Here is a 26,719-nt window from a genome sequence, read left to right as displayed (position 1 = left end):
CTGACCAATATAATCAAACCACCAATACTTTGAGTTGATGATAGACTATTTGAACAATGTTGAGAGTGAATATCGTGGCATACGAAGAACCCTACGAACTGCTGCAACGAAAAATCACGCGATTTTAAGACATTTGTATAGTTTTCTACCAGAAGAGAGTGACAAACTTGGCTGCCACGCTGGTGTTATTCAAGTTACACTTAGCCTAACACATGACAATAGTTAGATAGTTGATTGGAGGATATTGATTTTTCGCATTGCGGACACTACCACAGGGCGATATCTAGATATCGCACTGTGGTCAGGGAAATATGTGATATATAATCCTGTGGTTTCCTTTGATCTGAGGTGTACTATATGTCAAAGTGGTATATATCAACATATGGAACTGATTTCTAAGTACTTAAAATACACTATAGTATTTTACTCAAGTCATTTTAATCAATTTAGTGAAATTGTCTGGTCTAAGCCACTTGTTATATTACAGCCCTATGTACAGAGGTCCATTGGAAGTACGGATTGAGGGCAAGATACAACTCCTGCGCACCTCTGTAAGCGCTGTATGCACCACCGGTAACAAATAATCCCCTGGGTGGCTGGAAGCATCCAACCTGTCCCAACTACAGGCCATAAAGATATCCCTAAAGCCTTGGTGAAAATCTCCCCACAACATGGCTGTACATGACGAAACAATTCACGTGCATGACCGTCTAAAAAGTGGATTTTTTCTCAGGAGGCAGGCAGGCAGTAGAAAATTCCATTGAATAATTTAAAAAAAAATTGTAATAGAAGCATTTAGGATCGTATTGAAGACATGCGCACTTTTGGGCTTGGTGATACCTAACCAATATTGCCAAGGTGCCAGAATGGTATTGTGAAGCTGGTTTTTGGGTGATATTTTTGGCCAGAAGAACCCAAATCTCCATGATCCCTAATATACAGTACTACTGTACTGTATGATACTGCTTAGAGACTTACATTTTAAAACTATTACAGATTAGCTAATGTCGTGATGGGATTATACAACTATTGATTTGATTATCACGCAATTATCCCACGCAAACCAGTACAACCAGTATATATATATGTATATTACAGACATGCATTATACATCATTAGAATCACATGTGTGCATAAGTCAGTTCATACCACATCTCCCCTCACAGGTTCAAACGATTGCAGCTGAAATGGTTGCAATGAAGTTAATGATAATTTTACAGTATTAGCATTAACAATAACATCATTGCAGCCAATTCTTTACCACCATCTTTGACTTCACAACATTTTGTAAGACTGTACCATTTTTTTGCAGCTTAATTGGCTGTTTTTGTGTGGATAAAAGTTAACCAAATTTAATTAAGTGTATGACTGGTGCACACAACACTTTGATTATGGCATTCTGAAATTTTAATGATTCTTCTGCTACATCTACAAAACACTGCAATATCAAGACTTATTATAAATTTCTAAAATAGTTACAAGACAAATAAGGTTCACTCACATAAAATTAATGTGACGTATGCATATAAACAAGTTTATCAGTCAAAATAAATATGCTGATTAAAAATAGAGTACAAAAAGGTACAAAGAAGATATCTACTTTCATACACAATGTTTATACTGCATCAAAATTTTATTTCTCTGTACTTACTACCTTAATCTCACAATTGGCCTTATTGCTAATGTAGATGCTACCATTAGGACAGAGAGCTATGCTTCGATAAGTTGCAACATTAGACTTATTTTCAGATTGATAATAAGAATTAAGCTCAGTGTAATGAATGAGTTGACCACTATGGTCAAAGATAGACACAAGATCAACATTACTTTCACATCCAACCACTAAGATGTAACCATTTTCATCAGTGGTAAGACAGCATGGACCACACAACTTCTTATTAGGTCCTCGGGTATCAAACTTGGTTACATAATCACCATCAATAGTAAAACTGACTATGCAGTTGTTGCTATGGTCAGCAACAAGCAGCTGATTATTCCCATTAACTGCTACATCATAGGGACCACCTAACTGATCAGAACCAAAGAAGATGCAAAACTGACCATCAGACTGGAACACTGATATACGATGGTAACCCTTATCAGCAATATATACCTTACCATCACGTGCTGTGATACCATATGGATCCTTTAGTTGGCCATCATTTAAATCATGGCATCCAAACTGCAGCAAATAGTTACCATTGATGCCAAACTTTTGTACCCGGTGGTTGCCACTGTCAACTACATACAAGTGATTGTCATTATCAAATGCAATTCCACGAGGAGCACTGAATTCACTATCATTGGTACCAGAACTGCCAATCTTTCTAATAAAGTTATCTTGACCATCAAATACATACACACAATGATTGGAGTTGGAAGCTGCCGCCCATACTCCATACCTACCAAATGCAACACCCCAGGGTTCACCCATTTTAGACTTATAAGTAGCACAATACTCGTCCCCATCATACGTCTTGTACTTCCTATGCACAATAATGTTATAGGGGCTTCCCACAATCTTCTGACCATTTATGGACACTACGAGCTTTGCTACTCCAACCTGCTCACACTTAACTAAAGCCACATAACTACCATCACAATTATCCTTCACTTTTATGGTGGTAATTTTTCCTTTACTAGATTTAAGTTGCATAGAAACCTGATTACCCCCTTCAGAAAAATAGTGACCCTGGGAATCTCTTGTAAGAAGAGTAACTGTAACTTTGTCATTCAAATAGAAAACCTTATCTGGTATCAACAATTCTGAGTTACAGTCAGTAGAAATAGCACCTACGGAAAGATGACAAAATTCAGGGAAAAGAGACAAGGATGGAAACAATTTAATATTGTCTATATCTGCAGGTTCAAGGTTGATTTTGTCATGGCTAGGTTTTAACTTCTGCAAACACTCATCAATTATCTGTTTCTGTTTTGCTGCATTATTTGACAAAGCTTCTTGGCCAGATTTTTTTTCAAGAGTGTTTTTCATCTTTACCATATTAAGCATTTCACTTTTTGCTTGCCCCACTGTAGTCAGCTGAGTCTCCAGGGAGTTCTCTTTATGAATTACTGCTTCAGTAACTTGCTGTTTCACTTGTTCTCTCTGCTTCTTTAGTTTTACCTCCAGTTCACTGTAATGTTCGTCAATCTTGTTCTTCAAATCATCACCTTAATTGTTCTCTTATTTTAGTCTTCATTTTTTCAATCTTGGCATACCCTTCATCAAGCCCCTTGATCATTTCATCTACTGCGGTACTGGTTTCTTTCACTCCATTCCTAAACTCAGTGACAGCTTGTGCAATTGTACTGTGATTGTGTTTAGAGTGATCCCCAATTAGTGTACAAACAAGGCAGATATTCTTTTTACAATCCTTGCAGTAGTGCTTGCACTCACAGTTGTCGTGTTCCTTGCAAACTTGGACATCGTTAGCATCCATACTTTACACCTGCAACACAATTAGTCAAAATCACTTAAGTAGCTGTACACTGTACGTATATGGCAATATCAATACATATTGTAGGTGCAAGAAGGTACAATGTCAAACCAGTGTGTTATTAACAGGATGAATAATAACACAACTTTCATGCACACGTAGCTCCAAGCTGCCTTATACAAGACAATTTTACAATGAAAGTGCTTCAACCTTCAGTAGTCCACATACTAAAACTGATCCAGGTATTCCTGAAATACAAAGCTTTTAATAATTAGGTTAATTTATCTACTTTCTTTGGTCTTTTTGCACATCTACTGTACTGTACAAAAGCTCACACATATTATCAATTGCCTATATTATTCGGCATACATGGTTTAAAGTACAACTTGAAGTACATAGAGGCAAACTTTGGCAGGGGTAAACTTTGGCGAATAGTAAACTAAATTGCATTTGGCAAAATATTAAACTTTGGTGAATTCAAGTTCAATCTTTAGACTAATCTCAGGTGCCACAAATAATTGGCAGGTTAAACTTTGGCGAAGTTGGAATTATCAAATTGACCAAAGTTTCTTTTGATATGGTAGGATATCAGATCTTTCATGGTTTGTAACAACTATGGAGTTATTATGAAATGTAATAGGAGTGGCTAGTACGTAAATGGGATGCTTAAGAAATGATACATAACTAATAGCAGCAAATCGGTCCACTAGTCTGTATCACAGTGTGTTACACAACACATCACCCTGATAGGAGTCCAGACACAAACTAGAGAGTTCAATTAAGCAATGAATCACCATGTAGAGCATTCATCTATGTTACAAGTTACCTCGTACAGCATACACAATCTAGAGAGCACAGTTGAGCTATGTTACAAGTCACCCTGTAGAGTGTTCAGTTACATAACAAGTCACCCAGTAGAAGGTAAATATGTCACCCTGTAGAGCGCATAGTACAAACAAGTCACCCTATAGAAAGAGTTCAGTTGCACAAAAAGTTATCTTGTAGAGAGTTTAGCTACAACACCATAACCTTGTAGAGGTCAGCCACATACAAAAAGTGGAGTCTTCAGTTGCAAACAAGTCACCTTGTGTAGAGTTTAGCTATATAATAAATCGAGTGAGTTCAGGTTTATTTACAAATCAACCTGTAATTGTAGATAGCTTTTTATAATCATAGCAGAACAAATAACAACTTGAATTGTCAAAGTTGGCAAATTGGATGTGTGTGGAATACACCTTTTCACAAATCAGGTCACAATTTAAAAATAAAGTAGGGTTCCGGCTCGTGGTATAGTATATAACAAGGGGTTTCCCCACATAGCTACAGTGCTTGAAATATGGTCAGACATCTGACATTTTTTAGACCAAACTCATATCTAAGCATTACCATTTTAGATGGACATCATATCCAATCATCACCATTGGTAGAATATTCACCCTGACAAAATGCATAATTATCAGATTTGGCAGTGTTTCAAGGCAAAAAGAATGTTTGATGCCCAAGCAAGTTTGAACATATGTCTGATCAAATGTACTTTGTTCAGATACTATATCCTAACATTTCTGTCTGTTTGTTTCAAACACTGTATATAGGGGTGGGCGGTATCTCGGTTATAATAGTAAAACCGTGATATTCGGATGTAACGATACCAGTATGGTCAAAAATTCTTGGAAACGATATTATCGCAATCTCGTGATTACCACGGTGTTCTCCAATAATATCCATATTAGCTAACTACTGTAAACATGATGCTGCTGTTTAACTCCAAGAAAGGGAAGGATCAGGACTATAGATCGAGATACTCTAATAGAGCAGTCACCTATATACTCTAATAGAGCAGTCAAGTAACTCTAATAGAGCATTCATGCGAATATGAAAGCAGCTACTAAAAGGACTTAACTATTTAGATTTTTATTGAGGAAAGAATATATCTGTACATTGTACCATTATAATAAAATGTGCATGGGTGATGCAAAACTGAGATGAGCTTTTATTGCTATAGTTAGCAGTGCTTTAGTCGTGCATGGGAATCTGTAGAACTCCTGAATTTATGTCATGTACTTGGGTGTACAAGACACATCCTCACTATGCTTAATTGTATGTCTACCTGATGTATATATCTCAATGCATAGTTCAATAAATGATACATGTCATGTAGAGGAATAAGTTTAAACAGTAGAAAATGTACCACTCGAATTGAGGGTGGTAACAGATCTAAGTCTAAGAGGGCAGTAGTGCGCGAGTGCATGGGGGTTGCTGACTACCGACGATTAAACCAGAAATTTTGGTGAAGTAAACAAAACAAACAAGGATGTTGAAAATGAAAGTGGCCAACCATGAACGCAGAGTGGTATTCACATGATCTACACTCAGTTTGGGAGCACCTGGCATCCCAGCTTGTAGTTCCTTAAATCCCAGCTTGTAGTTCCTTAAATCCCAGCTTGTAGTTCCTTAAATCCCAGCTTGTAGTTCCTTAAAGGTAACATGTTTCACTTTGCGGATAACAGTTATTAATGCTATAATCCTTGTAGTGTGAAGTACGTAAAGCTCGAATAAAGAGAAGACCTTCACGTGACCATGATTTCTCATGTGATATATACATGCATCAAGCACATGCAGTAGGTGTAGAGGAGCATAGCAGCCATTAGGAGGATAGGGAGATGTAGCTATGCAGTATAGGTGTAGGGCTATTAGCTAGTGATAACACTCCACAACACCTATATATAAATGCACGTATGAATTAGGTACAGACGAGCCATATCATTAGGACCCTGTGTGTCTGCATGGGTGTTGATCAGTTTATAGTGTTAGCTAGTGATCAGTTTATAGTGTTAGCTGGTGTTTTTATAGTGTTAGCTTGGGCTATTAGCTAGTGTTCAACTGGTTATGGCTATCTTTGGCCCCCCACTCTGAAATTCGTTCCTACACTTTTGAAACCACTAGTGTTTATTTCAGCTTGATACACTGAACTGGGATGGAGTTATGGTTCATTTTCTGAAGGTATGCAATGGCATGCATGTTTTAATTGTGTAAACGTTGTTTCTTGGCGAGTTTTGACCTCATACATTTATCAAAGAGTAAATCCCTAGATACCATTTTATTCCTTAGTACATCATAAATATATTGGCACAAATTGCGTAGCCGTACCTTTCTTGGCTCAATAGCTACAGAGTTTTGTTTGAGGCCTTGTGTAAAAGCTGATTTATCGGTGTGTGTATTTTCAATGCATTGTAACTAAAAATTATGTGCGGGTTTAAGGGTTAAGTTAGCAAGTCTCTTGACTTATACATGTGATAATAAGAGCGGAATAGCAGTGACGGATTTAAAGGGGTTTCAAGGTTTCCACGAAACCCCTTTTAAAGAATGATTATGCAACAGTCGAGTATTTTAATTTATTATTGTGGCGTGCACCCGATGTACATGCTCAGCACTCGGTAAATAGACTCCATAAATATTTATTTTACAAATAATTTCACACTAAAATTGTTGCCAAATGCAGTCTCAGAGCATCTAAATTTCCTGCCCCCAGACCCCCTTGCACATGTATGTTTCGCATGCATGGTAAAGCACACTCACCCATGTCAGTGTACATGTCCACATTCTAAACTGGAAAACCCTTTATAAATTCCTAGATCCACCACTGCATAGTGTGAAATTTTCCATACCAATTGTACCCCTCATGACATTTTTGATATAGTGCTATTACAGATTTGATCTTTGGTGATATTTGCAGCCATTTTTTGCACTGAAAAACTGTTGTTTTTTCTCTTTATCTTCCTGAGGCATTGTTTTATATACAAATCTAAGAAAATTGTGGCGTATGATACATATCTAAGAAAAACGTTTGAAGTCAATAGCTCTATCTGCCCAAAAGGTATGACCAATTTTATATTAGCTAATTAAGGTAAAATTTAGAATTTATCTTCCCTTGGGATGTACAGTAAATCACCAATGAACAGGTAGCTTATAGAATTTCATGGCTAATACAAATGATCATAACTTTGGAATAAAATTATCTATTGACTTCAAATAAAAGCCAAGTTGTCGTTTCTTTCAATAACACCTTTAATTCTAAACCATGTTTATTGCAGTGTAAAATAGCTAATGCCACTGGGAGAAGACAAAATAAGGAAAAATTAGGAATTTTAAGTCCGATTAGGGATCATAGAAAAAAGTAGGGAAACAAGGGAGGTTACCTACACCAGCAGATAATATATTCAATCATGGGTATCATGAATATATAAATAAATGTTTACTAGTATATTATACTAGTAAACATTTAGTTAATATATATCCATGATTGGATTAGGGATTAAATGTTCACTAGGTGTAGGCAACCTCCCTCAGGTGTTTCCCCTACTGTCATGACTTTTTTCATGATCCCTAACCGAAATTAAAATTCCTTAATTTTCCTTAACTTGTTTATTTACTTTTTTGTAGCATCATTATGACTAGTGAAACAGCACATACCACATCAAAAGAAAGGATGGTGTCAGAGTTAATTGTCTAAACACGTCCCTCAGTTAGTAATTATTGACTCGAAAATGATGTGGCCATTACACTATGCTTTCAGCTATGTTCAGCCCATCTCATAGCACTAATGAAGAACAGCGGTGAAGCGCCTCTGCATTCAATCCAGGCACAAAGCCAGCCACCACGAAAACACAAAGGATACGTATGCCCAATCTATCAATTACTAACTTGAAAGTGAGATGACCATTACGCTTTGCTTTCACCTATTCTCCGAAACATTTTCAGCCCGTTACACAGCAATACAAACAAAGACGCCTCTGCAATCAATCCAGTCACCATGGAAAATTCCTATTTACAAAAGAGAAGCCATATATTGCATTGTCGTGAATCGACACTTTGGATGTTGGCAAAAGGATATGGTGCACAAAGGAGTACCAAGGTATGTCGTTGATGTGTGCATTTTACATACTAAAAGGCACATCTAGGGATGAAGCAAGTGAAAAACCAAGCCTGTAACCTTAACTGTTATCTTGTCCGAAGCAATCAGGCAGGCAGGCAGGCAGGCAGGCAGGCAGGCAGGCAGGCAGGCAGGCAGGCAGGCAGGCAGGCAGGCAGGCAGGCAGGCAGGCAGGCAGGCAGGCAGGCAGGCAGGCAGGCAGGCAGGCAGGCAGGCAGGCAGGCAGGCAGGCAGGCAGGCAGGCAGGCAGGCAGGCAGGCAGGCAGGCAGGCAGGCAGGCAGGCAGGCAGGCAGGCAGGCAGGCAGGCAGGCAGGCAGGCAGGCAGGCAGGCAGGCAGGCAGACAGGCAGGAGGGTGGGTGGGTGGGTGGGCAGACAGGCAGGCAGGCAGACTAAAATCCGAGTTTTAGCGATATTCTAAATATTCTACATCCGGCCACCCATTAGTGTTTTCTTGTTTTTAATGCTGTATTAAATTTTGATGTTAGATGGACTACACTATCATTCTATAAAGGTGATCTTCATTGCGTAAGTAAGATGTCTCTAGATGATTTTTGAAGGCGGCATTTTAGGTGGAGCATGTCATTTTTGGGGTATCCCTACTTAAACAGTACTACTGTACTGTTTGATATGTGCAAATATGAATTTCAAGGAATGGAAAATTTGCACATTTAATGTACATGCATGGCTATCTTTGAAAAAAGATTAACTTTCTTCATGTGCATAATCACTTTACAATACACATTAGTGCCATTCTCATATAATATTTTAACACACTGTAAATATTGGTTTAGTGATACTCAACCAAAACAACTCAATGTTGAACCATACAGGGCCACAGGCAAGTAGACTTCTGGGAAATTAGATCAGAAAGGGAATAACCATTGGAAAATATCTTATAAGGTCATTGTGTCAATATAAAGTTTATACCACAATGCTTCTTGGCAGCATCATTAGATCCTTCCATTGAAATGATCAAAAACCCTCTAATAGACCAGTCACTTGAGTTAAAGTACTCTAATAGAGCAATCAAGAAGCTTTGAAATTACTATCCTACCAGGGACCTGTATTGAAATTAATGGGCTAGCCAGGTACATAGGCTAGCTAACTTGACAACACTGAATGTTAGCTACTCTGTTGAAAGATTCATATATTAAAAATGAAGAGGACTACAAAGTATTCTAGTAAACTGACAGTGCCTATTACAGTTGAGCCCCTCTTAAAGGACACCCCTGAATTGTGGACAATCTCTTTATAATGGATGCCTGTCTAGGTTCCAAATCAATAGTACTATAGTATACTTCATACTAAGGGCAAAGGACAAAGATAAATTCCCAATGGTGCCCATCTTAGAGGGGTACCACTGTATAGGCTACACCAGGAAAATTTACCTGCAGCTTCAGGATGAGAAGTCACAGGTTGGGGTATGTTGCAGTTGCTTGTCAAGCTAGAGCAGTCCCATTGAGGTGGCTAAGGTCACCATGAACAGTCATTAGCCACCTCATGGAACCTCACCAGTCTGATAAGCATTATACAGCTTCATACCCCATCATGTGACTTTCTCAAGTACTTTAATTGTGCCCTATTAGAGTATTTCCATCACTTTAGTGGAAGAATCCAACATTGTCACCAAGAAGCATTGTGGCACAAAATCCTACATGTATATGTGACCAGGCCTGCGAAAACAGGGCATGTGGGCACAAACTACACCCCGTCACACTAAATCTCATAACTCAATACTGGAACAGAATATTTGCATTCTGTAACTTGTATCATATAACCAATTAAATGCTCACTAAGTGTTTATAATTTCATTGCCATAGCATATTGGTATAAAACATTATGAGTCAAAGAAGTTTGAAAAAGTAGGCAAAAATCATGTGCCCACATGCCCTGTTTTCGCAGGCCCAGTCACATATTGACTTTATCAGACAGTTGTGACCAAATTTGGGAAAACCGTCGATCTATGCACAATAATAGTACTTCTGTAATAAAATGTAATGCGTAAAAAACAAAAGTTACAGAAAAAAATATTTTTATTGCCTCACTGGTCGGTGAATTGATACACCATTGAATAAATTCTGGGCATCATTGTGTTCGCTTGTTCATAGTACATGTAGTTCAAAAATCCTTGTTTCATTGTCATACAGTTGAACATGGGAGGGTTTCTGAGTTACAAACATTTGTTTACATTGCAATGACAATCTTGAATTCGCCTTCCTTCTCGAACACACAAGCATACCTTGGGGAAAAAACTATACCTTAGTGGATTCACAAACTTATGGCGAACACAATGAGCCAAGAATCAACTCCATACACTGTTGTATCAGTTTAGGTAAGCACCTGTAGATAATTTCCTGTGTATATTTGCTCAACCAGCTGTCTAGTGCTATATTTCCCACACTGCTTACGTTATGAAGCTGAAACTTAGCCAGTCCACTCCTCTGTCCTTATGGACAACAAGCAATAAAAATTAATGAATTTTGAAAAATGTGCATACATCGACAGTTTTCTGAAATTGCTGTATTTACTTGGTTAAATGCTGCACATTTATCATAAAATCGATGTGGTAACTATACCACCAATCAATACTTGAAAGCATGCAGAAGCCCATGTTTTCAAAATTGATTGTGACAGCACTCAAGCGCAGCTAATATTGAAGGTGCGGCGTTTAACCAAGTAAATGAGGTAGGTCACATTTTGTCACTTTCTGTTTTTTTCATTCCCATTCCTGTTTTCCTAGAATTCTACTTACCTGGACATGTGACCCTCTTCCTCAAGCCAAATAATAATTTAATACAAGATCATGAAACTCTGATAGAACGGTCAAATGCTCTAATAGAACAGTCATCAAATGCAACACAGAGAATCCGAGAGAATTCCTCAGGATCCCATGAATATATGAAAAATTCCTATGAGGCAATAGTATGCCTATTGCATGGTACTGCACGTGCATATATTTATACACAAAACTACTATATGATTCAACTAGACTGAGATATGCTGTAACACCATTATTCATCTCTTGTTTTACTACTTTTTATTGCATAGATCCCTACTTTATTTTTTAATTAACAATTTTTACTATGGGAAAGTCCTTACTTTGTTTGGCATTGAGCAAAATAATTGTTATAACTAATGTGCCAAAGTTGGGACTTTCCTACTGAGCTATGCTATAATACCATCATTCATCTCTTGTTTCACTAGCATAGATCCCTACTTCATTTTAAAATTAAAATACTAGTTTGCTACTAGCTACAATGTAACTTGTGACTGTTCGAATAGAATATCATACATGCCTGTTGTATTAGAGTGACTGTTGTAATAGAGTATATCTCAAGACAGCCAAGAGGTGTGCAGCTAGCTAGACCAAAAAGGGGTGAGGTCATCTTGTTTATTGTTAAGTAACAGCTAGATTGTTAAAAGGTGTGGTTCCCGTACTCTATCGCTATTAGTCCACCTAGATCTTTAATTGATGGGCATGGTCACAAACCAATCGCGAATGAGATCCCAATCGCAAACTTGCAGATACCTAGCTAGTATAGTGCAAGGACTGAAGTGCTTCTGAAACCCAGCTCTAAAATAATTCTATGGTGTCTATATTATGTTGCTGAAAGAAAGTGTTGATACGTAAAATTAATGCCTCAATATGGCTTTGTTGGATGAAGAAGAAGACAAGCAGTCTGATTGAAGATAAAAGAAAAGAAAAGGTGCAGAGGGCCTACACTTGTCGGAAACCCAAAAGGCACATCCCACTGGTGAGTTTGCTATTGTGGCATAAAATAGTGGCTATGTGGTGCTTCGTTTTGCCTCTAGCCTTGTGACTGTGGTCAGTAAGGCAGTGAGACTAAAATTCAAGTTATAGCGATTTAAAAAATTCTATTTCCGGTCACCTGTAAGTGTTTTGTTATTATTTAATGCTATCTAATCCAAAACAGCCAAGCTGTAAAAAAAGCGTGTGGCCCTCAAAAAGGCTATGGTGAAAAAAGATGTGAAATCCAAGGTGGCGGCCAAGAAATGGCTGTGATGGTACAGTAGGTTAATGGTAAAAATTTTAATAACAACAATTCAGGTGAATTTTGGTGCCGCTTGGTCAAATGGCACAAAATTCACCTGAATTGTCATTATTAAAATTTTTACCATTAACCTACCATCACAGCCATTTCTTGGCCGCCACCTTGGATTTCACATCTTTTTTCACCATAGCCTTTTTGAGGGCCGCACACTTTTTTTACAGCTTGGCTGTTTTGGATTAGGTTTCATTTCTTTTTGTATTTGTATACCCCAAAGCCGGCCTATGGCCGGCTTTGGGACTTTTCTAACCCATCTTTTTTTCTTTTCCACAGGAAGAAGAAAAGATGAAGTGGATGTACTTTAAATATTTTATCAGTAAATGTACAAATTATATATATATATAATACATATATTGATTACAGAAATCTCCATGGTGGTTTCTTTGTAACTGAATACTCTACAAGGTGATTTCTTCTAGATGCTCTCTCTACAGGGTGAATTGTTTGTAGCTGAATTCTGTACAGGTGATTTGTTTGCAGCTGAGCTCTTTACAGAATGGTTTCTTTGTAGCTGAACTCTCTACAAGGTAACTTCTTCTAACTGATCTTTCTACAGGGCAGTTTGTTTGTGGCTGAATTTCCTACAGGGTGATTTCTTTGCAGCTGAACTCTCTACATGGTGGTTTCTTTGTAGTAGGGTTCCACCGATACAGAAAAATAACTACCGATCTGATACCGATACCTAGAAGCAAATTTTCACCGATACAGATACCGATACCGATAATTGCTATACAATTTACAATCATCTCAAGCTGGCTATGTGTGACTGTTCTAGTAGAATATATTATTGTGCAGTGACTGTTCTATTAGAGTATTTCGATCTTTTTCATGCAAACATAGTAAGTAGCAGTTGCTTGATGTTTAGCAAAGCAATTCCTGCACCTTTTATGCTAGAATAATACTCAACACTATTTCCAACTTGTTATACCTCACGTTTTGCTAGCATAGGATTTATGATGATAGTTATGGTTATGACGATTGGCGCGAGTGGCTATTAATCGGTATCGGAATACCTGAATAACCGATACCGATCGATACGAAAAGCCCAATATTGGCTCCGATACGATACCGATCCGATTATCGGTGGAACACTACTTTGTAGCTGAACTCTCTACAAGGTAACTTCTTCTAGCTGATCTCTCTACAGGGTGATTTGTTTGTAGCTGAATTCTGTACAGGTGATTCGTTTGCAGCCGAGCTCTTTACAGAATGGTTTCTTTGTAGCTGAACTCTCTACAAGGTAACTTCTTCTAACTAATCTTTTTACAGGGCAATTTGTTTGTGGCTGAATTTTCTACAGAGTGATTTCTTTGCAGCTGAACTCTCTACATGGTGGTTTCTTTGTAGCTGAACTCTCTACAAGGTAATTTCTTCTATAGCTGATCTCTCTACAGGGAGGTTTGTTTGTAGCTGAACTATTTACAAGGTAACTTCTTCTAGCTGATCTCTCTACAGGGTGATTTGTTCGTAGCTGAATTCTGTACAGGTGATTTGTTTGTAGCTGAGCTCTTTACAAAATGGTTTCTTTGTAGCTGAACTCTCTACAAGGTAACTTCTTCTAACTGATCTTTCTACAGGGTGTTTGTTTGTAGCTGAACTGTCTACAAGGTAATTTCTTCTAGCTGATCTCTGATTTGTTTGTAGCTGAACTGTCTACAAGGTAATTTCTTCTAGCTGATCTTTGATTTGTTTGTAGCTGAATTCTGTACATGTGGTTTGTTTGCAGCTGAACTCTTTACAGAATGGTTTCTTTGTAGCTGAACTCTCTACAAGGTAACTTTTCTAGCTGATGTCTCTACAAGGTCACTGGTTTGTAGCTGAACTCTCTACATGGTGGTTTCTTTGTAACTGAACTTTCTACAAGGTGACTTCTTCTAGCTGATCTTTCTACAGGGTGATTTGTTTGTAGCTGAACTCTCTACAAGGTAACTTTTTCTAGCTGATCTCTCTACAGGTGATTTGTTTGAAGTTGAACTCTCTAAATGATGGTTTCTTTGTAGCTGAACTCTCTACAAGGTAACTTCTTCTAACTGATCTCTCTACAGGGTGATTTGTTTGTAGCTGAACTCTCTACAGGTGATTTGTTTGCAGCTGACCTCTCTACATGATGATTTCTTTGTAGCTGAACTCTCTACAAGGTAACTTCTTCTAGCTGATGTCTCTACAAGGTCACTAGTTTGTAGCTGAACTCTCTACAAGGTAACTTCTTCTAGCTGATCTCTCTACAGGGTGATTTGTTTGTAGCTGAACTCTCTACATGATGGTTTCTTTGTAGCTGAACTCTCTGCAAGGTAACTTCTTCTATTGATCTCTCTACAGGGCGATTTGTTTGTAGCTGAACTCTCTACATGGTGGTTTCTTTGCAGCTGAACTCTACAAGGTGATTTCTCCTAGCTGAACTATCTCTTTCCATAGTTGCATGAACTCTCTACAAGGTAACTTCTTCTAGCTGATGTCTCTACAAGGTCACTAGTTTGTAGCTGAACTCTCTACAAGGTAACTTCTTCTAGCTGATCTCTCTACAGGGTGATTTGTTTGTAGCTGAACTCTCTACATGATGGTTTCTTTGTAGCTGAACTCTCTACAAGGTAACTTCTTCTAGCTGATGTCTCTACAAGGTCACTAGTTTGTAGCTGAACTCTCTACAAGGTAACTTCTTCTAGCTGATCTCTCTACAGGGTGATTTGTTTGTAGCTGAACTCTCTACATGATGGTTTCTTTGTAGCTGAACTCTCTGCAAGGTAACTTCTTCTATTGATCTCTCTACAGGGCGATTTGTTTGTAGCTGAACTCTCTACATGGTGGTTTCTTTGCAGCTGAACTCTACAAGGTGATTTCTCCTAGCTGAACTATCTCTTTCCATAGTTGCATGAACTCTCTACAAGGTAACTTCTTCTAGCTGATGTCTCTACAAGGTCACTAGTTTGTAGCTGAACTCTCTACAAGGTAACTTCTTCTAGCTGATCTCTCTACAGGGTGATTGTTTGTAGCTGAATTCTGTATAGGTGATTTGTTTGCAGCTGAGCTCTTTACAGAATGGTTTCTTTGTAGCTGAACTCTCTACAAGGTAACTTCTTCTAACTGATCTTTCTACAAGGCTATTTGTTTGTGGCTGAATTTTCTACAGAGTGATTTCTTTGCAGCTGAACTCTCTACATGGTGGTTTCTTTGTAGCTGAACTCTCTACAAGGTAATTTCTTCTAGCTGATCTCTCTACAGGGAGATTTGTTTGTAGCTGAACTATCTACAAGGTAACTTCTTCTAGCTGATCTCTCTACAGGGTGATTTGTTTGTAGCTGAACTATCTACAAGGTAATTTCGTCTAGCTGATCTCTCTACAGGGTGATTTGTTTGTAGCTGAATTCTGTACAGGTGATTTGTTTGCAGCTGATCTTTCTACAGGGTGATTTGTTTGTAGCTGAACTCTCTACAAGGTAACTTTTTCTAGCTGATCTCTCTACAGGGAGATTTGTTTGTAGCTGAACTCTGTACAGGTGATTTGTTTGAAGCTGAACTCTCTAATTGATGGTTTCTTTGTAGTTGAACTCTCTACAAGGTAACTTCTTCTAGCTGATCTGTCTACAGGGTGATTTGTTTGTAGCTGAACTATCTACAAGATAACTTCTTCTAGCTGATCTCTCTACAGGGTGATTTGTTTGTAGCGGAATTCTGTATAGGTGATTTGTTTGCAGCTGAGCTCTTTACAGAATGGTTTCTTTGTAGCTGAACTCTCTACAAGGTAACTTCTTCTAGCTGATGTCTCTACAGGGTCACTAGTTTTTAGCTGAATTCTCTACATGGTGGTTTCTTTGTAACTGAACTCTCTACAAGGTAACTTCTTCTAGCTGATCTTTCTACAGGGTGATTTGTTTGTAGCTGAATTCTGTACAGGTGATTTGTTTGCAGCTGAGCTCTTTACAGAATGGTTTCTTTGTAGCTGAACTTAATACAAGGTAACTTCTTCTAGCTGATGTCTCTACAAGGTCACTACTTTGTAGCTGAGCTCTCTACATGGTGGTTTCTTTGTAACTGAACTCTCTATACAAGGTTACTTCTTCTAGCTGATCTTTCTACAGGGTGATTTGTTTGAAGCTGAACTCTCTACAAGGAACTTCTTCTAACTGATATCTCTACAGGGAGATTTGTTTGTAGCTGAACTCTCTATAGGTGATTTGTTTCCAACTGAACTCTCTACATGATGATTTCTTTGTAGCTGAACTCTCTACAAGGTAACTTCTTCTAGCTGATCTCTCTACAGGGTGATTTGTTTGTAGCTGAACTCTCTACATGATGGTTTCTTTATAGCTGAACTCTCTGCAAGGTAATTTCCTCTAGCTGATCTCTCTACAGGGCGATCTGTTTGTAGCTGAACTCTCTACATGGTGGTTTCTTTGTAGCTGAACTCTACAAGGTGATTTCTTCTAGCTGAACTATCTCTTTCCATAGTTGCATGAACTCCCCACAAGGTAACTTCTTCTAGCTGATCTCTCTACAGGGTGACTTGTTTGTAGCTGATCTCTATACAGGTTACTTGTTTCTAGCTGATCTCTTGAATTCTCTTCAGGGTGACTGCTCTATTAGGATGACTGCTCTACTAGAGTATCTCGATCTTGCACTTGCTGCACCAAGTTGGATTTCGTGTTATAACTCTGTGGTTTTAAGTCTGATTCTTCTACACCATTGAAGAGCCTTTCTAAGATGATTGCTCCATCTGTACAGTGATTTTCAAAGCATTACCCCAAGCGGTCTATCTGGTAGGCATGGCAAGCAGTCGTTTTTTAATAGCTAATCTCGATTGCATAATTGTTACACACTGTTGGTTTTTTCGTTGTATCTTCCTGGTTTTTAGCTCGATTTCTTACAAACCACAAAAGGTTTGAGGTTCAATAGTTAACCTATTCACCCACCGATTTTCAGCTTCTTCCCATACGCGGTTTACGCTGTAGGCGTGATAACATATCGGTGTTATTTTTCGTGAATAATCGCTCATAACTCTTTGCCTGTTTATCGTATTCCAGCCACGGTTGGTACCGAGATGCGCCTTTATACCCCCCTTCTGTGTGCAAAATTTCAAGGCAATCGGATATGGCGTTCGCGTTTTATAGCGGTTTTTGTAAGTGTGCGAAAAGAGGAAGAAAAATAAGAAGAAAAAAAAACGAAGAAACTAAGCCAATTTTTGAAGTCGCATATCTCGGGAACGCGTGATGCGATTTCGCTCAAATGTGGAATGTGGAGTGCTGAAGTTGGAGGGAATGTCCACAGCAAAATTCGTCTTGTTTCATCAAGGCAGCACAGAGCTACGGAGGTGTGAAAATTGCGTTTTCTTTCTTCCTGTCAATATACTCACGGGTGTTGTGCGCCGGCTTCTTGGGCCGCACGACACACTACCATGTGTCTTGATATTATATGGACTAGTACTATTTTGTAAAGGTGATTTTTTCATCACGTAAAATGTCTCTGGGATGATTTTTAAAGGCGGAATTTTGTGCGGCGCACAAAATTTTCTAGGTGATTCCTACTTAAACAGTACGGTAATTGATATAAAATGCCTATAGCTTTTAGGGGATGCACAGCCACTAACCCTAGTGCAACTATTCCTTTCAAACCCTGGATCTGTCCCTGTTACATAAACAGCATTGGGCATGTACATGTACATGTAAGAAGATAGCAAACTTGTAATTATAAAAATTGTGCAATCATTCCAAAATAATTCTTACTTGCCTATAGGGATCCGCAATACATATCGATACGGCAATATATCGATACAGCAAATATGTATCACAATACGATACTGTACGTACTTAGAAAATATCGATATATCAAAGTTTTCTAGTAGAACAGTCATTGATTGCTGTATTACTGTAACAGTGATCTAGATACTCAAATAGAAAGCGATCTATTTACCTGCACTATAAAATGCAATGTTACGCGAAGCCATACAAATATGCATGTATAAGTGCTGCTGTTATGGCCAAAATTTTCTTACCCGGGTCTTCTAAAAACAGTAGCTGTTACACTTTAAGTATATAAAGTAAACAATCTGCTGTATATACTAGCCTTCTTGACAATTCATCAAAATGCGGAGTAATCCGGAAAAGCCTTTGTGGGAGCATGCATTAAAATGTTTGTGTTATTGTCTGGGTGGTGTAATACAGGCAGGTATCCAGGTAGAGATCTGCTTTTAACAGTAACTCTACTTTCCACACTAAAAACCATATCAGAACACACTAGCTATTTGTCACATCAGTATCAAGACACACGGTAGTGTGTCGTGCGGCCCAAGAAGCCGGCGCGCAACTCCGTGAGTATATTGACAGGAAGAAAGAAAATGTAATTTTCGCACCTCCGTAGCTCTGTGCTGCCTTGATGAAACAAGACAAATTTTGCTGTGTACATTCCCTCCAACTTCAGCACTCCACATTCCAAATTTGAGCAAAATTGCTTCAGGCATTCCTGAGATATGCGACTTCAAAAATTGGCTTAGTTTCTTCGGTTTTTTTTCTTCTTATTATTCTTCCTCTTTTCGCACACTTACAAAAACTGCTATAAAACACGAACGTGTTATCCGATTGCCTTGAAATTTGGCACACAGAAGGGGGGTATAAAGGCGCATCTCGGTACCAACTTTGGCTGGAATACCATAAACAGGCAAAGAGTTATGAGCGATTATGCACGAAAAATAACACCAATATGTTGTCACGCCTACAGGGTAAACCGCATATGGGAAGAAGCTGAAAATCGGTGGGTGAATAGGTTAACTATTGAACCTCAAACCTTTTGTGGTTTGAAAGAAATCGAGCTAAAAACCAGGAAGATACAGCGAAAAAATCAACAGTGTGTAACAATTACACAATCGAGATTAGCTAATTTATTATTATTACTATTATTATTATGCTTGCCACGCCTACCAGATAAACCACTTGGGGTAATGCTTTGAAAATCGCTGTACAGATGGAGTTATCATCTTAGAAAGGCTCTTCAATGGTGTAGAAGAATCAGACTTAAAGCCACGGAGTTATAACACGAAATCCAACTTGGTGTAGCAAGTGCGAGATCGAGATACTCTAATAGAGCAGTCATCCTAATAGAGCAGTCATCCTAATAGAGCAGTCACCCTGAACAGAATTCAAGAGATCAGTTAGAAATAAGTAACCTGTATAGAGATCAGCTACAAACAAATCACCCTGTAGAGAGTTCAGCTACAAACAATTCACCCTGTTCAGACATCAGTTAGAAGAAGTTTTCTTGTAGAGAGTTCAGTTACAAACAAATCACCCTGTTGAAAGATCAGCTAGAAGATGTCACCTTATAGATAGTTCAGTTACAAAGAAACCACCATGTAGAGAATTCAGCTACAAACTAGTGACCCTGTAGATACATCAGCTAGAAGAAGTTACCTTGTAGAGAGTTCAGCTACAAAGAAACCATCATGTAAAGAGCTCAGCTGCAAACAAATCACCTATACAGAATTCAGCTACAAACAAATCACCCTGTAGAGAGATCAGCTAGAAGAAGTTACCTTGTAGACAGTTCAGCTACAAACAATTCACTCTGTACAGAGATCAGTTAGAAGAAGTTTCCTTGTAGAAAGTTCAGCTACAAACAAATCACCCTGTAGAAAGATCAGCTAGAAGAATTCACCTTGTAGAGATTTCAGCTACAAAGAAACCATTCTGTAAAGAGCTCAGCTGCAAACAAATCACCTATACAGAATTCAGCTACAAACAAATCACCCTGTAGAGAGATCAGCTAGAAGAAGTTACCTTGTAGATAGTTCAGCTACAAACAAATCATCCTGTAGAGAGATCAGCTAGAAGAAGTTACCTTGTAGATAGTTCAGCTACAAACAAATCACCCTGTAGATACATCAGCTAGAAGAAGTTACCTTGTAGAGAGTTCAGCTACAAAGAAACCATCATGTAAAGAGCTCAGCTGCAAACAAATCACCTATACAGAATTCAGCTACAAACAAATCACCCTGTAGAGAGATCAGCTAGAAGAAGTTACCTTGTAGACAGTTCAGCTACAAACAATTCACTCTGTACAGAGATCAGTTAGAAGAAGTTTCCTTGTAGAAAGTTCAGCTACAAACAAATCACCCTGTAGAAAGATCAGCTAGAAGAATTCACCTTGTAGAGATTTCAGCTACAAAGAAACCATTCTGTAAAGAGCTCAGCTGCAAACAAATCACCTATACAGAATTCAGCTACAAACAAATCACCCTGTAGAGAGATCAGCTAGAAGAAGTTACCTTGTAGATAGTTCAGCTACAAACAAATCATCCTGTAGAGAGATCAGCTAGAAGAAGTTACCTTGTAGATAGTTCAGCTACAAACAAATCACCCTGTAGATACATCAGCTAGAAGAAGTTACCTTGTAGAGAGTTCAGCTACAAAGAAACCATTCTGTAAAGAGCTCAGCTGCAAACAAATCACCTATACAGAATTCAGCTACAAACAAATCACCCTGTAGAGAGATCAGCTAGAAGAAGTTACCTTGTAGATAGTTCAGCTACAAACAAATCATCCTGTAGAGAGATCAGCTAGAAGAAGTTACCTTGTAGATAGTTCAGCTACAAACAATTCACCCTGTACAGAGCTCAGTTAAAAGAGGTTTCCTTGTAGAGAGTTCAGCTACAGACCAATCACCCTGTAGAGAGATTAGTTAGAAGAAGTTACCTTGTAGATCGTTCAGCTACAAACAATTCACCTTGTAAAGAGATCAGCTAGAAGAAGTTACCTTGTAGAGAGTTCAGCTACAAAGAAACCATCATGTAGAGAATTCAGCCGCAAACAAATCATGTATAGAGAGTTCAGCTACAAACAAATCTCCCTGTAGAGAGATCAGCTAGAAACAAGTCACCTTGTAGAGAGTTCAGCTAGAAGAAGTCACATTGTAGAGCTACAAAGAAACTACCATGTAGAGTTCAGCTGCAAACAAATCACCCTGTAGAGAACTCAGCTACAAACAAATCGCCCTGTAGAAAGATTAGCTAGAAGAAGTTACCTTATAGGGAGTTCAGCTATGAACAGATCACCCTGTAGAGAGTTCAGCTACAAACAAATCACCCTGTAGAGAGTTCAGTTACAAAGAAACCACCATGTAGAGAGTTCAGCTGCAAAAAAAATCAATCACTCTGTTGAGAGTTCAGCTAGAAGAAGTCACCTTGTAGAGAGTTAAGCTGCAAATAAATCACCCTGTGGAGAATTCAGCTACAAACAAATCACCCTGTAGAAAGATCAGCTAGAAGTTACCTTGTAGAGAGTTCAGCTACAAAGAAACCACCATGTAGAGAGTTCAGCTGCAAACAAATCACCTGTAGAGAGTTCAGCTAGAAACAAGTCACCCTGTAGAGAGATCAGCTAAAAACAAGTCACCCTGTAGAGAGTTCAGCTAGAAGAAGTCACATTGTAGAGAGTTCAGCTACAAAGAAACTACCACGTAGAGAGTTCAGCTGCAAACAAATCATCCTGTAGAGAGTTCAGCTAGAAGAAGTCACCTTTTAGAGAGTTCAGCTACAAAGCAACCACCATGTAAAGAGTTCAGCTGCAAAAAACTCAATCACCTTGTAGAAAGATTGGCTAGAAGAAGTTACCTTGTAGAGAGTTCAGCTACAAAGAAACCACCATGTAGAGAGTTCAGCTGCAAACAAATCACCTACAGAGAGTTCAGCTAGAAACAAGTCACCCTGTAGAGAGTTCAGCTAGAAGAAGTCACACTGTAGAGAGTTCAGCTACAATGAAACTCCCATGTAGAGAGTTCAGCTGCAAACAAATCACCCTGTAGAGAATTCAGCTAGAAGAAGTCACATTGTAGAGAGTTCAGCTACAAAGAAACCACCATTTAGAGAGTTCAGCTGCAAACAAATCACCCAGTAGAAAGTTCAGCTATGAACAGATCACCCTGTTGAGAGTTCAGTTAGAAACAAGGAATCCTGTAGAGAGATCAGCTAGAAGTATCGCCTTGTAGAGAGTTCAGCTACAAACAAATCACCTGTAGAGAGTTCAGCTACAAACAAATCACCCTGTAGAGAGATCAGCTAGAAGAAGTCACCTTGTAGAGAGTTCAGCTATAAAGAAACCACCATGTAGAGAATTCAGCTGCAAACAAACACCCTGTAGAGAACTCAGCTACAAACAAATCGCCCTGTAGAAAGATCAGCTAGAAGAAGTCACCTTGTAGAGAGTTCAGCTATAAAGAAACCACCATGTAGAGAATTCAGCTGCAAACAAACACCCTGTAGAGAACTCAGCTACAAACAAATCACCCTGTAGAGAGTTCAGCTACAAAGAAACCATTCTGTAAAGAGCTCAGCTGCAAACAAATCACTTGTACAAAATTCAGCTACAAACAAATCACCCTGTAGAGAGATCAGCTAGAAGAAATTACCTTGTAGATAGTTCAGCTACAAACAAATCACCCTGTAGAAAGATCAGTTAGAAGAAGTTACCTAGGAGAAAGTTCAGCTACAAAGAAACCATTTTGTAAAGAGCTCAGCTGCAAACAAATCACCTGTACAGAATTTAACTACGAACAAATCACCCTGTAGAGAGATCAGTTAGAAGAAGTTACCTTTTAGAGAGTTCAGCTACAAAGAAACCATTCAGTAAAGAGCTCAGCTGCAAACAAATCACCTATACAGAATTCAGCTACAAACACATCACCCTGTAGAGAGATCAGCTACCTTGTAGATCGTTCAGCTACAAACAATTCACCCTGTAGAGAGAGCAATTAGAAGAAGTCACCTTGTAGAGTGTTCAGTTACAAAGAAACCACCATGAAGATTTCTGTAATCAATATAATATTATGTGACAGGATTTGCGAAAAGGGGTCTTCCACACACATCCAATTCTGTAAACGTTGGAGACCATAACTCAGTGTTCAAGTAACATATTAACCTGAAAAGTTCACCATGTATTCAGCTATAGTGGTGCTCACCACTGCCCAACATTCAAGGCAATAGCTCTTTCCAATCTGAAGTTATCAATTGTCAAAGTTGGCAAATTGGATGTGTGTGGTAGACCCCTTTTCGCAAATCCGGTCACATATGTATTATACAGTATATATAATTTGTAAATTTACTGATAAACTATTTAAAGTACATCTACTTCATCTTTTCTTCTTCCTGTAGTAAAGAAAAAAACATAGGTTAAAAAGTCCCAAAGCTGGCCATAGGCCGGCTTTGGGGTATACAAATACAAAAAGAAATGAAATCTAATCCAAAACAGCCAAGCTGTAAAAAAAGTGTGCGGCCCTCAGAAAGGCTATGGTGAAAAAAGATGTGAAATCCAAGGTGGCGGCCAAGAAATGGCTGTGATGGTAGGTTAATGGTAAAAATTTTAATAATGACAATTTAGGTAAATTTTGTGAAGCGGTACAAAAATTCACCTGAAATGTCGTTATTAAAATTTTTACCATTAACCTACCATCACAGCCATTTCTTGGCCGCCACCTTGGATTTCACATCTTTTTTCACCATAGCCTTTCTGAGGGCCGCACACTTTTTTTACAGCTTGGCTGTTTTGGATTAGATAATATTTACATTCACTGAATAAAGAAATTTGTATACACAGTGAATGTAGAATCAGTGTCGGCTATTTAAGATACAGATAAATTGGCAAGTCATAACTAGCCATGACCACTTCATTATAGTATCGTGATACAGTATTGTATTGAACAGTTTATTGATAGTGATACATGGTACACAAAATGCACTGTATCGCAAAACACTACTTGCCTATCACATCCCTACACACAGACATCTTGCAGTTAATGTTCACATTTTTTATATGCATCATTCTCTGTCTGAGAGTTGACTCCCAGTCCCTCCACTACTACAGGACTGCCCCTGCCCACTATAATTATGCAGGACCTATTGTACTATCAGGGATTCTAGGATTTCACGAGAAGTTGTGTAATAGCACACATACCCTCCTTTTCCGTAAAAAACTTGAGCATCTGAGAGTAGAAAGTATGGAATGAACTGTTAGCATGTCGAAAAAGAACCGTGCAAATGGGCCAATGTACAGATATATGGGATTATAGCAGTATGCTGTACCAATACCAATATTATAAATATCATCAGTATCGGTCAACTGCAAGTCTAGAATACAGATTCACTGGAGTAGTAGAAAAGCACCCCAATTGACTTGTATAGGGTGGCAAGTTCATAACTTTGTTTTGTGAAAGTATTTTAATAAAAATACAGCTGCACAACTATGCATAGTACCACAAAAATTAATACAAATAGTCAATGTTGGTAATGGTTGACAGGCATATACACGTAATGCGAATATTATCTGATTAAGTTAAACAAGTATCTCATGAAATGTGCAAATATGTCCTAGAATAAAATTATTTTAATGCTAATATCAAGCACTGGATGTCCTTTGAGGCATAGACTCTATCACTAAAAAGATTCTTTAGCTACACTACAAACCCCGACCTTTAATCATTGCTAAACTCTAATAGAAAAAAATTATATGTCCAGCCTGCTAATGTTACAGGATAAGTATTGGAATCATGTGTACAACCCTAAATAGATGTTTATTAGTCTATACTGGCTTAACAAAGCAAGGAGGTAGCAAACACAAAATTATACATATACCACAGGGAAGCAGCTATACCTGGGCCTGCCAGGAAATTTACCCAGGCATCAAGTCTGGTGAATGCAACATCCATCACAAAAAATTAACATAATATACTTACTTTGAGCATTTTATGACACTTTCACTGGAATAACTACATATCAAAGACTTGAGTTTACAAATGTGTCAATTAGTAATAATGCCCAGTATCACATGAAATTAAGCATTCACAATCATACACTCAAGCTCTGCTGCAATTGTACTGACTGGATGACATTATTGGATAATAAAATAATTGTTTTATTAGTAGACCAATGAAAGCCACTTCTCACATCAGCCTGGCATAATGAACAGGGTCAGAGAATTGGTTGGATTTTATTCAACCTCTTTAACAGCAGAATGATGAAATATGGGCAAAACACAATTCTCAGGCATTGAACAAATTGGGCGGGAGGATCATTGTTTTATTTTAGCCCTCTCAATGTCACAAAGTACATATAAAGAGTTGTATGAAAATACAGAACAGTGATAGCTATATGGAGCTCAAGTTGTGGTCTGTTATTGTATAGCTTTAGATTCTTATCAATCTCATGAATAGCATAGTGAAATAAACTGCAGAACAGCAGTGTAGCATAGCTATTGTTAGCTAGCTAGGTACACGTTTTAAAGACAACTTGACAGTCAAGCATAGTGGATAACGATAGGCGTGCCAGGGCCTCTCTGAAAGCTAGCTCCGCCCCTAAAAGCATGAAGGTGAGCTACTGTACTAGTCTGGCGCCGCCCGCCCCTTCGCATAAAGTAAGGGTCTGGTGAAATACAGATACTAAATCATTTCTAGCACCCAGATTTGGCGCTAGCCAATTAGTGCATGCCAATGACGTTCACACAGAAATCGCCTTGGCAACACAATGCTTTTGTTCGAATTGAAGTGCAATCATCTGACATAACAAGCATTACGTGCGCTGTCTAATTGAATTCCTTTTGAAATGATAAGGTATTTGTATTTCACCAGACCCTTACTTTATGCGAAGGGGCGGGCGGCGCCAGACTACTACTGTACACCCTTTTGCAAGGTCTTTGACCTCTTGTTATTTATTTGTACCTCTCAACATTAGAACGTGGATTTTTGGTGTTCTATTACAAGAACCCATAATCTACGTATATCCACTACGAAAGAATGTCTGGGAATCCACTTGGGCTTCTTTCACCACCAAACATTAGGCCTATAGGATCCGCTATAAAGGCGCTGAAAGTACAGGATGTAGGCGCACCCACAATATTATACTGTACACTCACCAGAAACACTGGCGTTGTAGATGACAGATCCAACAGCTCCAAGTAGTTACAGTAGCTAAATAACGCTCACCAACATTCATTCATAAACGCGCGCCCCTAGCAATTGACTTCTCGCGCATGCATTATTAAGGGTTGACAAAAATCAAGACACACGGTAGTGTGTCGTGCGGCCCAAGAAGCCGGCGCGCCACACCGTGAGTATATTAAAAGGAAGAAAGTAAACGCGATTTTCACACCTTTGTAGCTCCGTGATTCCTTATCCAATTGAAACCAAAGTTGCTACAGAAGTGCCGGCTAGGTAGGGGAGTTCACATACCAAATTTGAAGAAATTCGCTCCAGCCATTTCCGAGATACGAGCGGCCAAAGTTAGGGTTTTTTTTCTTGGTTTTTTCTTCT

At 38.5% G+C, this 26,719-nt stretch overlaps 1 protein-coding gene across 1 annotated transcript; it reads right to left on the bottom strand.

The window, feature by feature from the left end:
- Nucleotides 1-1,633: 1,633 nt before the first annotated feature.
- Nucleotides 1,634-26,362, bottom strand: LOC136259388 (tripartite motif-containing protein 2-like). The gene is made up of 2 exons (XM_066052881.1): nucleotides 26,323-26,362; nucleotides 1,634-3,449 (listed from the first exon to the last, which is right to left on the bottom strand). The coding sequence occupies exon 2, from the start codon at nucleotides 3,008-3,010 to the stop codon at nucleotides 1,634-1,636; it is 1,377 nt and encodes a 458-aa protein (XP_065908953.1). The 5' UTR covers nucleotides 3,011-3,449; nucleotides 26,323-26,362.
- Between the last annotated feature and the right edge of the window lie 357 nt (nucleotides 26,363-26,719).

This window comes from Dysidea avara, chromosome 6, assembly GCF_963678975.1.
Source record: "Dysidea avara chromosome 6, odDysAvar1.4, whole genome shotgun sequence".
Taxonomy (NCBI): Eukaryota; Metazoa; Porifera; class Demospongiae; order Dictyoceratida; family Dysideidae; genus Dysidea; species Dysidea avara.
Note: the sequence above shows the minus strand (reverse complement) of the source record. Positions and strands in the feature narration are given on the sequence as shown.